The sequence below is a fragment of the Sporothrix brasiliensis genome, assembly GCF_000820605.1.
Source record: "Sporothrix brasiliensis 5110 chromosome Unknown Cont18, whole genome shotgun sequence".
In the NCBI taxonomy this organism is placed as follows: Eukaryota; Fungi; Ascomycota; class Sordariomycetes; order Ophiostomatales; family Ophiostomataceae; genus Sporothrix; species Sporothrix brasiliensis.
Window position 1 is genome coordinate 237,146 of NW_024467137.1, and position 13,364 is coordinate 250,509.

General features: G+C 56.8%; 5 protein-coding genes across 5 annotated transcripts; 3 read left to right on the forward strand and 2 right to left on the reverse strand.

The window, feature by feature from the left end:
* Positions 1 to 1,674: 1,674 nt before the first annotated feature.
* On the forward strand, positions 1,675 to 2,390 carry SPBR_02004 (uncharacterized protein; the record flags this gene model as incomplete). Its single annotated transcript, XM_040760313.1, has 2 exons — positions 1,675 to 1,994; positions 2,072 to 2,390. 2 exons carry the CDS (start codon positions 1,675 to 1,677, stop codon positions 2,388 to 2,390), a joined length of 639 nt encoding a protein of 212 aa, XP_040619037.1.
* Positions 2,391 to 2,872: 482 nt separating this feature from the next.
* Positions 2,873 to 4,474, forward strand: SPBR_01619 (uncharacterized protein; the record flags this gene model as incomplete). The annotated part of the gene is made up of 1 exon (XM_040759929.1): positions 2,873 to 4,474. One exon carries the CDS (start codon positions 2,873 to 2,875, stop codon positions 4,472 to 4,474), a length of 1,602 nt encoding a protein of 533 aa, XP_040619038.1.
* Positions 4,475 to 5,266: 792 nt separating this feature from the next.
* SPBR_01354 (ubiquitin fusion degradation protein) lies at positions 5,267 to 7,848 on the reverse strand (the record flags this gene model as incomplete). Its single annotated transcript, XM_040759665.1, has 4 exons — positions 5,267 to 5,299; positions 5,804 to 5,896; positions 5,996 to 6,034; positions 6,388 to 7,848. 4 exons carry the CDS (start codon positions 7,846 to 7,848, stop codon positions 5,267 to 5,269), a joined length of 1,626 nt encoding a protein of 541 aa, XP_040619039.1.
* A 1,460-nt stretch (positions 7,849 to 9,308) lies between these two features.
* Positions 9,309 to 10,655, forward strand: SPBR_01730 (cyclin-like protein; the record flags this gene model as incomplete). The annotated part of the gene is made up of 1 exon (XM_040760040.1): positions 9,309 to 10,655. The coding sequence occupies one exon, from the start codon at positions 9,309 to 9,311 to the stop codon at positions 10,653 to 10,655; it is 1,347 nt and encodes a 448-aa protein (XP_040619040.1).
* A 625-nt stretch (positions 10,656 to 11,280) lies between these two features.
* SPBR_01855 (short-chain dehydrogenase) lies at positions 11,281 to 12,363 on the reverse strand (the record flags this gene model as incomplete). Its single annotated transcript, XM_040760165.1, has 1 exon — positions 11,281 to 12,363. One exon carries the CDS (start codon positions 12,361 to 12,363, stop codon positions 11,281 to 11,283), a length of 1,083 nt encoding a protein of 360 aa, XP_040619041.1.
* Between the last annotated feature and the right edge of the window lie 1,001 nt (positions 12,364 to 13,364).

Consider the following 13,364-nt stretch of genomic DNA (forward strand, 5'->3'; position numbering starts at 1 on the left):
GCGGCGCTTTCCGTATCAGACCATTCTTAGCTCCTTCCCATTTGCACCCTTTTTTTGTTGCTCCCTGTGGACATTTTTCTTTAGCGTTACATTTGGTCCGGATGGCGCAATTCAGCCCTTTGCAGGCCCCGATCGTGGTTTCCTCAAACGGTCTATTCCATGAATGCTTCAGAATGTTAGTTTCGTTTGGTTTAGCAACTTCAGAAAGGGAAGTCGCAAGCGTGCAACCGTTCATATTGTGTCAACCGAGACTGTAGAAGTCAAACCACGGTCGATGTTTCCTGATTTTCCAGTTTCGTAGCTCCTTCCATACTTGCACGTTGATCTGTATGTCGCACTTGTCTCCTATTTATCCGTTGTCCACTTTTCTTCTCATTTTTTTATTTTATTTCTTTTCCTCAGAAAAATTCCGTTCACTTTCTTCTCCTTATACATCATTTCTACACACCTCTTATGTACGGATAGTTAGGGATCTAAATTTTGATTTTAATACACCACTCTGTTCTCTCCGCAATCCCACCGTATACCTCGAACGCCATTCTCAAGGTCTTCTTTTCCAGCATTCATCGACCTCATTTCTTCGCTTCCACACAGGACTGCCAGCACGTTTTACCTTCGCTTACTTCGCCCACAGACGGTAGGTATGGCAATTAGGCTAATGGGCAACAGCGGCTCTCCGTTCCAGCGAACAAGGCCTCTCGTTAGCAATGCAATGCTGCCGAGCCAAGCTCGGAATAAAAGACATTGTTTCCCGAAATGGACGACGGTCATTGAACTTGGCCAAATATCAGCGACTGCAGCTCCCAATAAATTCTCGGGACATTAGACCAGGCGTCCCTATCATATCTGTTTATGTACTCTTCCGCCAAGCATCACTGCCGGTTAGCAGAGCCCATTCAAACCGACAAGCCGGCCCCAGGCCGAACGGAAGAATGACCGATTGGGCAGAGTGCCTCTCCATTCACGCGGCAGGTATATGTCATACTTGCTATGGATCCCAGGGGACACAACTGAACGATGGAAACATCTCCAACGGACGGGGAAGATCGATCCGTCGCATCACCTTTGCCATCTCCACGTTGCTCCCAAGTACTTGGCTGTCCACAGAAGTCTACGGATGGTAAATTGGATGCTACGTTTGTTAGGTTCACAGAGTGGTCCGAATGACGGTCTCGGTCCTTTTTTTGACGCCTTCTTGCTGTAGAAGCCGAGTGCTTGTTGCGTTTCTCTGCCCCTGGAATACTGTTCTGTGTCAGCATTCAATTATCATCGTGGACACTGAATGGTGCCGAGCCCAGTTGTGCGTCCCTCTATTGAAGACTACCTTTCTCGCCTCAGTTTCCGGTATGCAATGGCTTAGGAATGCACCAATACCATGCCGTCTTTTTCCAATTTACAGGAGTCCAAACCCGTTATATCTTACTTAATCTGGATATTTAGATTGCGGAGCCATAAGGAAGAAATATGGCAAAAGAAGAAAGGCAGTGTCTTCCGTATTTGAAGCCTTCTGCCGCCCAGTGAGTCTCTGCCCCTTCTTCTATTTCTCCCATTCTGTCTACCTTTCTACCTGGACGTGACATTGGTTTGTGAATACTCGCCATCATTCCCAGGTCCGACGCCGCGCCTTCACCTCCCACGTCCTTTCAACGCCGACCACCTCCGGAACACAACAAGATGCGTGGGTTCGTTGCAGTATTGGGCGCTGTTGCCTCCTTGGCCTCGTCGGCCCTCGGCCAGGTGGACTCGTCCAAATACGTCGACCCGGAGACCGGCTTCACCTTCTCTCAGTACGTCAACGAAAAGGGCATCGCCTTCCGGGTGGCCATCCCGTCCACGGCCAAGGTCAACGACAACTACGAAGCCGTCGTCCAGATTGCTGCCCCCATTGCCATCGGCTGGGCCGGTCTGGCCTGGGGCGGCTCCATGACTTACAATCCTTTGACAATTGTCTGGGCCAACGGCAAGGACGTCGTCGTGTCGTCCCGCATGGCATAGTATGTTTTCCATCTCTTCTCTTTGTTCATATGTGTGTATATACTGGATGGCGAGCCTCTGGTGCTAACCGAACAAGTGGCTACTTTGTGCCCCCGGCATACGATGGCGCCGTCTACACCGTCCTCAAGAAGGGCACCCACGTCAATGCGACGCACTTCCAGCTCACCGCTACCTGCGTCGGCTGCACGCTCTGGGGCGATACAGACACGGGCGTCACAAGCATCGACCCCAAGGCCCAGGGCAGCCTGGCATTTGCGTATGCGGCGGCACCCGTCACGACGCCCAGCAACAACGCCTCGTCCTTTAGCATCCACGATCTGATCGGCCACTGGATCCACGACTTCTCGGCAGCCTCCAACGCCGACTTCAACGCCACCGTCGCCAAGAACGCATAGACATGGATGCAAGGCTGGCTGGGGGAGGACTGTGCTGGAGGTGGTTGGGAGTGATGGGTAACAGTGTGGTTAAGGGCTTGGGCGGTATAGATAGGTTTTGTTTATGCATGACAAACGTTTTCCTGAATATGCATATTTGGGATTCTTTAAAACATAGATCCGAATCTATTACAATATTAGTTATGTTTTTTTCCGTGTCAAGTTCATTATTGAACATGGTGATGTTGTGGAGGAATTGTTGTCTTGGTGTAGTGGTGTTAGCGCAGCTCACCGCCTAAATTATACTGGCGTCGCGTGGATAATACTGCCGCGTCGTATCCAGTTCGAGCTTTCAGATGTCTGGCACACCAAAGCTCACTTTTGCGTCCCCATCAACAGCGGCAATCACCACATCGACCAACGATGACTCTGCGGTAGTCGACGGCGTCCCTTCGGCAACTCGACATTGATACGACTACATTAGCTCCTGCTTTTCCTTCGACATGGCCGGTGGCCGCAAGGGAAAGCCTGCGGCACCGCCACCGCCTGCTCGCACCCTCGTCGTCGACAACGGCGCCTACACTATCAAGGCCGGCTTTGCCGAGGGCGCATCGTCGGACACCAAAGCGACGCCCTACGTGATCCCCAACTGCATTGCTCGTGACCGACAACGGCGCACCTACATCGGCTCCGAGCTCACAACCAACTGCCGCGACTTTGGCGAAGCCGCCTTCCGCCGCCCCGTCGAGAAGGGCTACATTGTCAACTGGGAAGCACAGCGGGCAATCTGGGCGCATGAGTTTGGCGAGTCGGCCGAGGCGGGAGGTGGGCGGCTGCAGTGTGACCCCTCGGAGACGCGTCTGCTGCTGACTGAACAGCCCAACGCGCTGCCGGCCCTGCAAGCCAACTGCGACCAGATGGTGTTTGAGGAGTTTCGATTTGCGAGCTACTACCGGGGCCCGGCATCACAGTTTAATGCGTATCTGGATTTGGGAAGTGCCACGGCCGCCACGTCGGTGGTGGCGGAGGCGACGACGGTCACGACGACAACAACAGCGCCAGCAGGCGAGCCTGTGCCGACCGACAACGGTGTCACGCATACCGCCAATGCCACACCTGACGCAAAGTCTGAGGCAGAGGCAGCTGCAGGCAACGCACCTCTGACGACGCCCACCCCTACGACAACCGCAACGGGCGCCGCCGAGATTCGCCTCGTCATCGACGCCGGTTACTCCTTTACGACCGTGACGCCCGTGCTACACGGCCGCCCCGTCCACCGCGCCGTCCGCCGCCTCGATGTTGGCGGCAAGCTGCTCACAAACTACCTGACCAAACTGCTGTCGGTCCGCCACTACGACATGCGCCACGACACGTACATTGTCAATGAGATGAAGGAAAAGGCCTGCTATGTGGCGCTCGACTTTGCCTCCGACCTTGACAAGACCTGGAAGGGACCGCGCGTGCAGCTGGGCGAGGCGGGCGTCGGCGACGCCAAACGGCGGCGGCTCGATGTGTTTCGAGGCGGCAGCGACGGCATCGCCAAGGAGTATGTGCTGCCAGACTACCACGCGCGCACCCAGGGCATCGTGCGGGACTACGACGCGGCGGCCGTGGCGGCGCACCAGAAGCAGGTCAAGGACTTTGGCGCCGCCGCGTCCGCCGCCTCTGCCGCCACGGAAGACGTCCTGGTCCTCCGCAACGAACGCTTCGCCGTGCCCGAGCTGCTGTTTAACCCGACTGACATCGGCCTCCAGCAGCCCGGCCTGCCCGACCTCGTCGCCCAGTCGGTCCACGCCCTGCCCGTCGGCCTGTGGCCCGCGCTGCTCGCCAACATTGTCGTCGTCGGTGGCTGTACCGACCTGCCCGGGTTCGTGCAGCGCCTGCAGCAGGAGATCCAGTCGCGCATGCCGGACGATCTGGTGGTGCGCGTGACGCGGCCCGCGGACCCGACATTGTGTACCTGGCGCGGGGCGGCACGGTTTGCGACGCTCCCCGAGAATGCGGCGACCGTTAACCGCGTGTGTGTTACCAAACAAGAGTACGACGAGCACGGCGCCGGGTGGGTGGCGCGCAAGTTTGCGGCCGGGCTCGGCGGGATTGACTGAAATGATGAGATGCCGTTATTATCAATGATCTCACGAAAAAGAAGAGTGGCATCGGTATGTGGCCCGTTGTCGGTTGCCCAACCTTTCAGGCTCGCGACGACATACACCCTTGGGATAGTCAGTGGGCTGCAAGCCGATGGCCAAGGCGCTCCAGAAAAAGGCCACAGCAGCCCCGAGTATCTATCCACTAACCCGATCTCAAGGCACGAGCAGCCACCATGCCACCATGCACAAGTCTCTCTAGCAGATTCTGCAGGTGCAGACAACAGCGTCACTTGAAATGACCGGCTTAGATTCGTATCAAGTACGTCGTATGCAGGCCATGGGAAGAGAGGTTCAGAGGACGTGCAAATAAGTGGACAAATATGCAGTCATTATACGGTCTATGAGATCTGGAGAAAGCAATCTGGGACGAGAGCCCGCAACGGAAGAGGGGAATGGTATCTTATCGAAAGCGCAGAAACACCGGCTGCAAAGGGAGTAGAGACGATTTGCACCAAGAAATAGAAATGCAAGCAATGAACCCAAGCCATACAAAATAAAACAACAGAAAGGCCAAAACAGAAACGGAAGCAAGAACCGCTGCAAGTCGTACCATGAAAATGCAGATTTTAAAAGGGAAGAGAATGATGCCTAGCCAAAATAAGCAAATCTGAACCGAATTGCCCACAAAAGAAAGCTGGAAATTTGCAGGACATTTCAGCCCCAAGCAGGAAACCCGTCGCAAAGTCATTCGCGTCATGGTAGAAGAGACGTACTGAGAAACGTTGTGTCGTCGTGCAAGTCATTTGGTCAATAGTGGCTCTTGAGGACGAGGCGTGGGTTCTGTTTGCGACAGGTAAGGCGCCCCGTTTTGTTAGCGTTCGTAACCTCGGTTAGGGCGTGCGGAATCATAGACAGGGGGCTTTGTTTGTGCATTTTGGGGGAGGGTAGGGGAGTCTGGGCTGCATTCCTGTTGCCTTGCCGTTTTCTAGAGGCCTGCTGGGAAGGAGGAAACCGGGGGAGCACGGCCAAGGCGACAAGGACAAGAACGAGAACAGAGGGGATAGACGGGGATAGACACGAAAAACAGGGACAAATCGAGGGAAACATATATAAACGCACCTGGACATAACGGTATGAGGGAGGTGTGCACCCTTTTTCAGTGTGTCAGCAGTTCATTCACTGGGAAACAGTCAACAGGAGGACAACGAAAGGAAGACAAACAATCGCACTGCAAGGCGAAGACGAGTTAGCAAACCTACACAGAAGAACATCGCCTTAGGTAGCACCAGGAAAAGCAGCGCCGCAGCCTAGTTCTCGACAGGCAGCCACCAAAAGAACACTCACATGGGTCGGGCTCGAGCCGGTGTTGTGCAGCATGCAGTAGCTCTGGCGGCACCGCTTGCATTGGCGCTGGATCTTGGACACGCAGTCGTGGCACTGGAGAGGACAAGAAAGACAGTGGTGAGCAGACAGGGACAGCATGGCAGCCTGTGCACGGACAAGGAGGACGACAGGGAGGACGACAAGAAGGCTTACACTAGGCCCGCATTCGCGGCAGCTGTAGTCGATGAGTCTCTGGATTGGGAGAGAAGGATACCACGGTTAGGGCAAGAACAACAGACAACAGACAGGGGACAATGTTGGCGTTACGCCCGACACGACATGCCAAGAGGCCCTTAGGAAGACGACACAAGCAAAGGGAAACCCAACATGACTTTGCTATACCACACACACAGCACCATAGCGATGCCGATACGACATGCCGACAAGCCTATCCTGCCTGCAAGACAAAGAACGACAATCCTCCATTAAAACGACCGTCGACAGTTGCGGCAATTGCCGTCTTTGGTTCGTACCTTGTGAGAAGAAGACGGGGAGGAGGGGGAGATGCTGCTGCCTGCTGTGCCAGGCAGGTCGGTCCAAGGCACACCGTTTTCCCCGTCCGGCATGCACGCCTCACACCACCAGCGGTGACACAGGGCACAGAGGCGGCCATAGACGCATGATTCGCAGCGAGGGATGAACCGGGCGGGGGAGGAGCCTGTGGTGCTGGTAGTGGGATCTTGGTGGGCGTGGTTGGGCGTCTCGCCGCGGTGGTGGGCAAACCGGTGCGGGTGGACGCTCTCGCCTTCTGGGCACATGGCCACGCGCACGTTGCTCGACAGCAGCGGCGGCGGCCACAGGAGCGGGAAGCGAGACAAGTACGGGTCGCCCTCGTCGTCACCACCGCCACTGCCACCGCCACGGCTCTGCGTGTTTGCGAAGGCCGGATCACCCCATGTCGTCCACCCGTCGGGCGCGCTGCCACAGCTCGCGCAGCCGTCTAGCGAAAAGCTCGCCATGGCAAACGCCAGGTGCGGCCGGCTCGTGCTCGCGCTCGACGGCACCCTGCCAAACGCCAGCGAGTTGGTGTGCCGCGGCGCCGTGCACAGCACGCCGTCAAACGCAAGCACGCCGCGGCATTCCAACAGCGTGCCGGCCCACTCGGCCGATGTCAGCATCCGCGGCAGCACGCGGCCCCGCCCGCGGTACCACAGGTCGTCCCCGTTGGGGTGGGGGTCGTCCGACTCGTCGGACTTCTCCCCATGCGGCCCGGACGACGACGACGACGCCGTGTTGCGGTACCCGCCCAGCACGCTGTCCCAGCTGCTGTCGCCGCGGCGGCCGCTGCTGAAGATGTAGAGGCCGCGCAGCTTGGGCGTGCCCACGGGCCGGCTGGCGCGGCAGGCCGTCCGCAAAATGTGGCGCAGCTGGACCTCGTTGCAGTGCTTGGCGTTGCGCAGGGACAAGATGCGGACATTGTACTCGGGGCTGCGCAGGATCTCGTGCACGAGCTCGGCCGTCACCGAGACGTTGTTCAAGATGAGCGTATGCACGCCGCTGAGCCAGGTCCCACGCTGGGTCAACGTAGACGTAGAGAGGCCCGTGTGGATGCCCGGCCGGCTCAGGGCCCGAAAGGCCCCTCGCAGCGGGCCCGAGTAGAACTCGTCCTCGGTCAGGTTCTCGTCAATCTGCTCGTGGCGCCAGGTCTGGCCGCCGCGGTCGATGGGCTCGAGCAGCGCCTCGCCATGGTCACGGCCCAAGCGAACGGCCGACTGGAGGCGCGACAGGTCCAGGTACCGAAAGAGGGACGGCGTGTCATACAGCAAGGCACGGAAGTCCCTATTGGTCGCGGCTAGCCGCAAGACGTCGTGCGCCGAGAGATAGGGCGCCGTATGCGCGAGAACCAGCGAGTTGGTCAAGAGCTGCAGCAAAGTGAGCTGCGCAAACTGGAAGATAGGCTGCTCCTCTGCGAAGACGGGCGACACGTCGAAGCCACTATTTGTGTTGATATTGGTATTGCTCAAACTGTCTGCACCCTCGTTGCTGTCCGCATGCAGTGTTGCCATGTGTAGCGTGACGTATGGGGTGCCCGTGCAAAAGTATGATGATGAGCGTTGAGAGAATGAGTGTCAGTAAAATCGACGAGGTGAAAGGTAGTGTGAGTCAAAGGAGTATGTTGAGGTCTAAAGTAAGACGGTCTAGCAAAATAGCGGTTGGAGAAGATGGTTCGGGGAGAAAGGGAGGAGACGGACGAGTTCAAAGAGAGCCCAAGGGAAGGTGCGATGCAAAGGGGCGGCCGACTAAAACAAGGCGAGCAAGCCAGGCAGGTGCGATCACAAAATAATATGGAGGATCAAACGGCCGTATTATTTTGCATCTGCCTATTATTATGATAGTTGGAGAATGTCCCAGACGAGAGCTGAGAAGGCCAAGAAGTCGATCATGAAGGGGACATTCTAACGACGAAAATCCTTTCTGTGTCTGCTCTGCTCACAACGCGGCCGACACCAAAAGAAATCACACAATAAAAAGGGCTGAATTCAGCGAGGATTTAGCGAGCCTTTTGCCCCAATTACACGGACAGTTCGGCGTTCCTTTGTGTATCCTTTTTGAGGAGTCGTTACCAGATGGGAAAGGATTGGAAAGATCTCATTTGGCATCTTGGGGGGATCTGAGGGGCCGTCAACCCCATCTTCTCCTGGGCATCTTGGCCTTGTCTGACTGCAAATGGACATGATGCGCGGATTTTCTCCAGATCGAGACCCAAAAAGACAAAAAGAGGGTCCCGTCTGCTCGGCCCCGTCCAGCCGCGCGATGACGAGTGGGTAAATGGCCTGTCCAAAGCATGGGCTGAGTGGTGGAATCAGGTAACAGAATGCTTGCTCGAAACGTGCCATTTTCACTCAGTAAAGCCTTATGTTTGAAGTTTGCCCAAACACGACGAGGTGTTGCGACAACTGGAAACGGCGCTGTTGCCGGCTTTAGCGCTGGCGGTGTGGGGGTGACAGGTTGCGCCTGCCCCGATGAGCAGCTCAGAATTCCTGTCGCGCATGCTGGAAACGATGGGATGTGAGAAGGAGCTCCCCGCGTTCCAAGGTGACTTGGCGCAATCAAGGCCTGGGTGTGCATTACAGTGGGGTCACCTGCAGACCTGTGGATTCCAGGGAGGGGACTCCCAAAGCACTACGAATAGATATTACAGCACAGTGAAGCTTGGACCAATAGGCGATTAGCGACCGGGGCAGGCTTTGGCATGGGAAGCTCAACTGCATAACCAAACTCGAGCTCTTCAACCTGCACAAGACCACGACGATACAACGATACAACGATACGACACCGATCATACCACAAGAAAGACGACGATAACGAAATAATCTCATTCCCATTCTTCTCACCTGATACGTCTTTGGCGGGCATTCACGACATGGCCCCGCGCCTGTGGCGCATCACGACAATCCCTTGATAGCTTCATCTACGTTCTCCCCGCCGATACCAACAACACCCTGTGTGCTCTCTTCCCGTCAAAATGGCGTCTGAAGATGCCGTGTACCGCGAGTCGTCGCAGTTCCGCCTGTGGTCCTTCTCCCCATCCCAGCTCGAGACCCTCCGGGAGCAGACAAACGCGTTAGCCCACGAGAGCATTGAAGAGCGCCGGCGCGAAACAAGTAACGGTGCCAACGGCAATGGCAACGGCAGTGGCAACGGCAGCGGCAGCGGTAGCAACGGCGAAGACGACAAAGGCACGCCCTCAGGGTCAGGTTCTACAGTGGTCTACCTTACGCCGGCGGAGGAAAAGATGCTGCTCGACTTCTACACAGTCGAGCTGCTGCGCGCCGCCAAGTTCACAGAACAGCCGACCGACGTGCAGGCCACAGCCGCCGTCTTTTTCCGGCGCTTTTACATCACGCACAGCATCATGACGTACCCGCCCGCCCAGCTGTTCAAGACGGCCCTCTTTTTCGGTGCCAAGTCCGAGGGCTATTACCACAAGCTCGACGGCTTTGCCGAAAAGTTCCCCAACACGACAGCCGCCGATATTTTGGCCGGCGAGTTTTTGCTGTGCCAGGGCATCCGCTTTTCCTTTGACGTAAAGCACCCGTTCCGAGCCCTGGAGGGTGCTGTCATGGAGCTGCGGCGACTTGTCGATGTGGACGCCCAGACGAGTAATTCTGCAAACGACGAAGAAGAAATTTCCGACAGCCGTGTGTCCAATGCCCACCGCCGCGCCCGCGAGATCCTCAAGTTCAGCCCGCTCGTCACCGACGCCTACTTCCACTACTCGCCCTCCCAGATCATGTTCGCTGCGCTGTGGCTGGCCGACCGTGCACTGGTCGAGCGTCTGCTGCTCGGCGAGACGTTCCACCGCCCCGCCAGCCTGGGCGCCGCGGCGGCGGACGTGGCCACCCCGATCCTGCCCGGCGGCGGCAGCGCCAACAAAAAGAAAAAGACCGAGGCCGCCGACTGGGAGCGCGTCAACGGCGCCGGCGTGCGCGACCGCGTGCTGAGCACGATCCAGCGGTGCAGCGAGCTCCTGGCCACCGAGCCGCCCGAGCGGTTCACCGAGTACTGGGGCCAGCCCGAGTCCAACAACATCATCAAGCCGCTTCTCAAGAAGCTCAAGCTGTGCCGCGACCCGGACCGCTTCAACCTAGTCGCCCTGCAGCAGGCCAAGAAGGAGGGTGCGGTCAAGTCGTATGCCAAGACATCGACGCACGTGGCGGGCGGCATGGACGACGATGCCGCCGTGTTTGGCAAGACCCTAGGGACGATCAGTGGCTCTGAGACAGGAACGAATACGCCCGACAGTCTGCACGAGGCGAAGCGACGCAAGGTGGCCAAGCTGGAGGATCCGTTTGGGCCGCCCCTGAAATGAGTTGGCTGCGGTACGAAAGGAATACGAAAGGAATACAAGATGTACGATAGGGAGGCACGCAAAAAGCCTGAATTTACATGAGCAAATACTAGACGACACTAGACTTGGTCGCAAGCCCAAAGCCATTGTTTTAGTGGTACTTCTGTTGTGCTCTGCTTCGTCTGGATGCATATGTGGGACAACGATGCATATGCTTGTTAGACGGGAGTAACCCTCAGTTGTATATATCAGTCAAGACGTCGAGAATCAACAGCCTCATTCACCCCCATTACCTTTTGTCTTGAACAATTTCCACGTAGCGCTCCCTAATCTCGGCTCCAAATGGAAGATTGGAGTGGTCAAGAAGATAACAAGCAGACTGTATTAATGTTATTCCTGATTGGCTTCGACATGTTGCGCTTTGCAGCTCCGAGTCGAACTCTCATGTATGTTTGTATACATCGAAGAAACAGGGCAAACAAAACATTTACAAAAAGAGAAGAATGAAAACCACGACTAATGGCTAACGTAAAGTATTAAGTATAAAATTGATAAAGTCCAGTTAAGTGAAAAGGAGGCATCATAGAAAAAATATAAAAACGAACACAAAAAGCTTGTCGAACCAAAGAACCATGGAACCATACCTTTACCGAAACTCCCGGAACCGCTCCTCCTCGGCAGCGTCTCCCTTGCTCAGGTACTTGATCGTCCAGTCCCAGAGGTCCTCCTGCTTGGCCTTGTCGTAGCTGTCGTTGCTCGACGGAATCGGACGGCGGATCTCGTAGTACTTGCCGCTGACGCCCAAGACCGTGCCGTCCACTTGGTCCGGATCGCCGCTGCCGCCAGGGCCCACGGCCAGCCGCGCCAGGTTGCGGCCCGACGCCTCGGCCGTGTGTATATTGGGCGAGACGAGGACGCGCAGCACGGGCCGGATCCGGGGCAGGACATTGTGCCACAGGAAGCGCTCGACACCGGTGCCCCTGCGCGTGAGCCCCGTGCCCGGCATCAGGCCAGGGTCAAAGGCATTGGCCGTGATGCCGCCGACCTTGGCGCCCAGCCGGCTGGCGCGTTCGAGGTGGTCGACGAGCGCATACGTCCACAGCACGTTGGCCAGCTTGCTGCTCGCGTAGCGCTGGCGGCCCTTGACGTGGACCATGTCCGGCGGCGGGTGCGCCAGGTCTTCGGCCGAGGTGTACACGGCGTCGGGCAGGCCGCTCTTCTGGGCCGGGTCGTGGGTGCCGCTGGAGGTGACAAGGACGCGGGCGCCGTCGCTGGACGCGGCATCCAAAAAGGGCACCAGCAGGTGGAACAGCAGGGCGTGGCCGACGTGGCAGATGGCAAAGGTGGCCTCGAGACCAGAGCTCGGGATGGTCTCGAGGGCGCCGGGGAACTGCAGGCCGGCGTTGAGGAGGAGGGCGTGGATGGGCGGGAAGTCGGCCGTGTTGCCGGCCGCAGTGCCGTCGGCCCAGGCGCGGCCAAACTGGCGCACGTTGGCCAGGTCAGACAGGTCGAGACGACGGAAGACGGCACGGTGTGGCAGCTTGGCAGCACGGGCCTGCTGGTTGATGGTGTCGGCAGCGTTAGTTTTGTCGGTGCGGGAAAGCAACACGAGCAGGTACTCGTTGTAGTCGTCCTTGCTGCCGGGGTAGTGGCCGGTGGCAATGGCACGGGCGGCCTCAAAACCGAGGTTGAGGGTGCCGCCGGTGATGATGATGGCAGTACGCGGCATGGTAAAGGAGGAGGCAGGAGGGATGAAGACTTTAGGAAGATGGGGACGTTTGTCGAGGAGCGTATTCTGTGAAGTTGACTATGAGGGCCTGATTAAGGGAAGTCTTGATTTTTAGATATTGTACGTGTGAAAGGAGATGGTGAGGGGCAACGACAATGGCCAATAACCAGCAAGTCAAAGCGATAGGTCGGGTCTTATGAAGACAGAATAAAAACAGGTAATCGTGTGCCGAGAAGAAGTCTATCCGTGTCTTTATATACGCCTCATAGACCTTCTTTGCTTCTAGCCCCTTTGTTCACTGGCCATGGTCTACTCCTGTATCCTCCCCGTTTCTCTGGCATTGATGGCATTGTTACCAGTTGAATCCTTTCCATTTTCCAGTCGCTCCCACAGAGGCCACGGGACACACTATGCGCGGCCTATTGTCCCGTAAAAACTAGTTTCTGGGAGGTGGCGGTTTCCTGAATGTTCTGCGTCGTGTTTGGTAGACCTACGTCAACGGTTGCTGACGCCAGCATCACAGAGACGATACATCGGAGACCATCAAGTGCCCGAGGAAATAAAAATTCGGTTGACTTCAGTTTGGCAGAGGCCCGGAAAAACGAGACAGAAAGGGGAAAAGAGCAGAGACTTGGCATTGTGTGCGGATGTGAAGTTGACCCATCGTGATCATGACCTTCTTGTACTGTGTCAGCAGAGGCGTGCAAAAGTGTCGATGCACTGGTCCTGTCACGTGGCACCAACAGATGAGCCAGTCCCGCCGACACGCCAACAAGCCGCTCTGTCAGGGTCCGTCGCCATGTGAGCTGGATATGAGAAACTCAACCCAAGTCTCGACCGTCATTGAGAACTTTCCGCACCCGATGGACGTCGAACCTTGGTGGGGGTTGTGGTCGTGGCGCGAGCTCTGTGTGTTGGGACAAGAGAGGTTGGCCGTAGATACGTAATTATGGAGTATCGACTCCACTGCCACTAAACAGTGTAATCTGGTTGGTGCATGG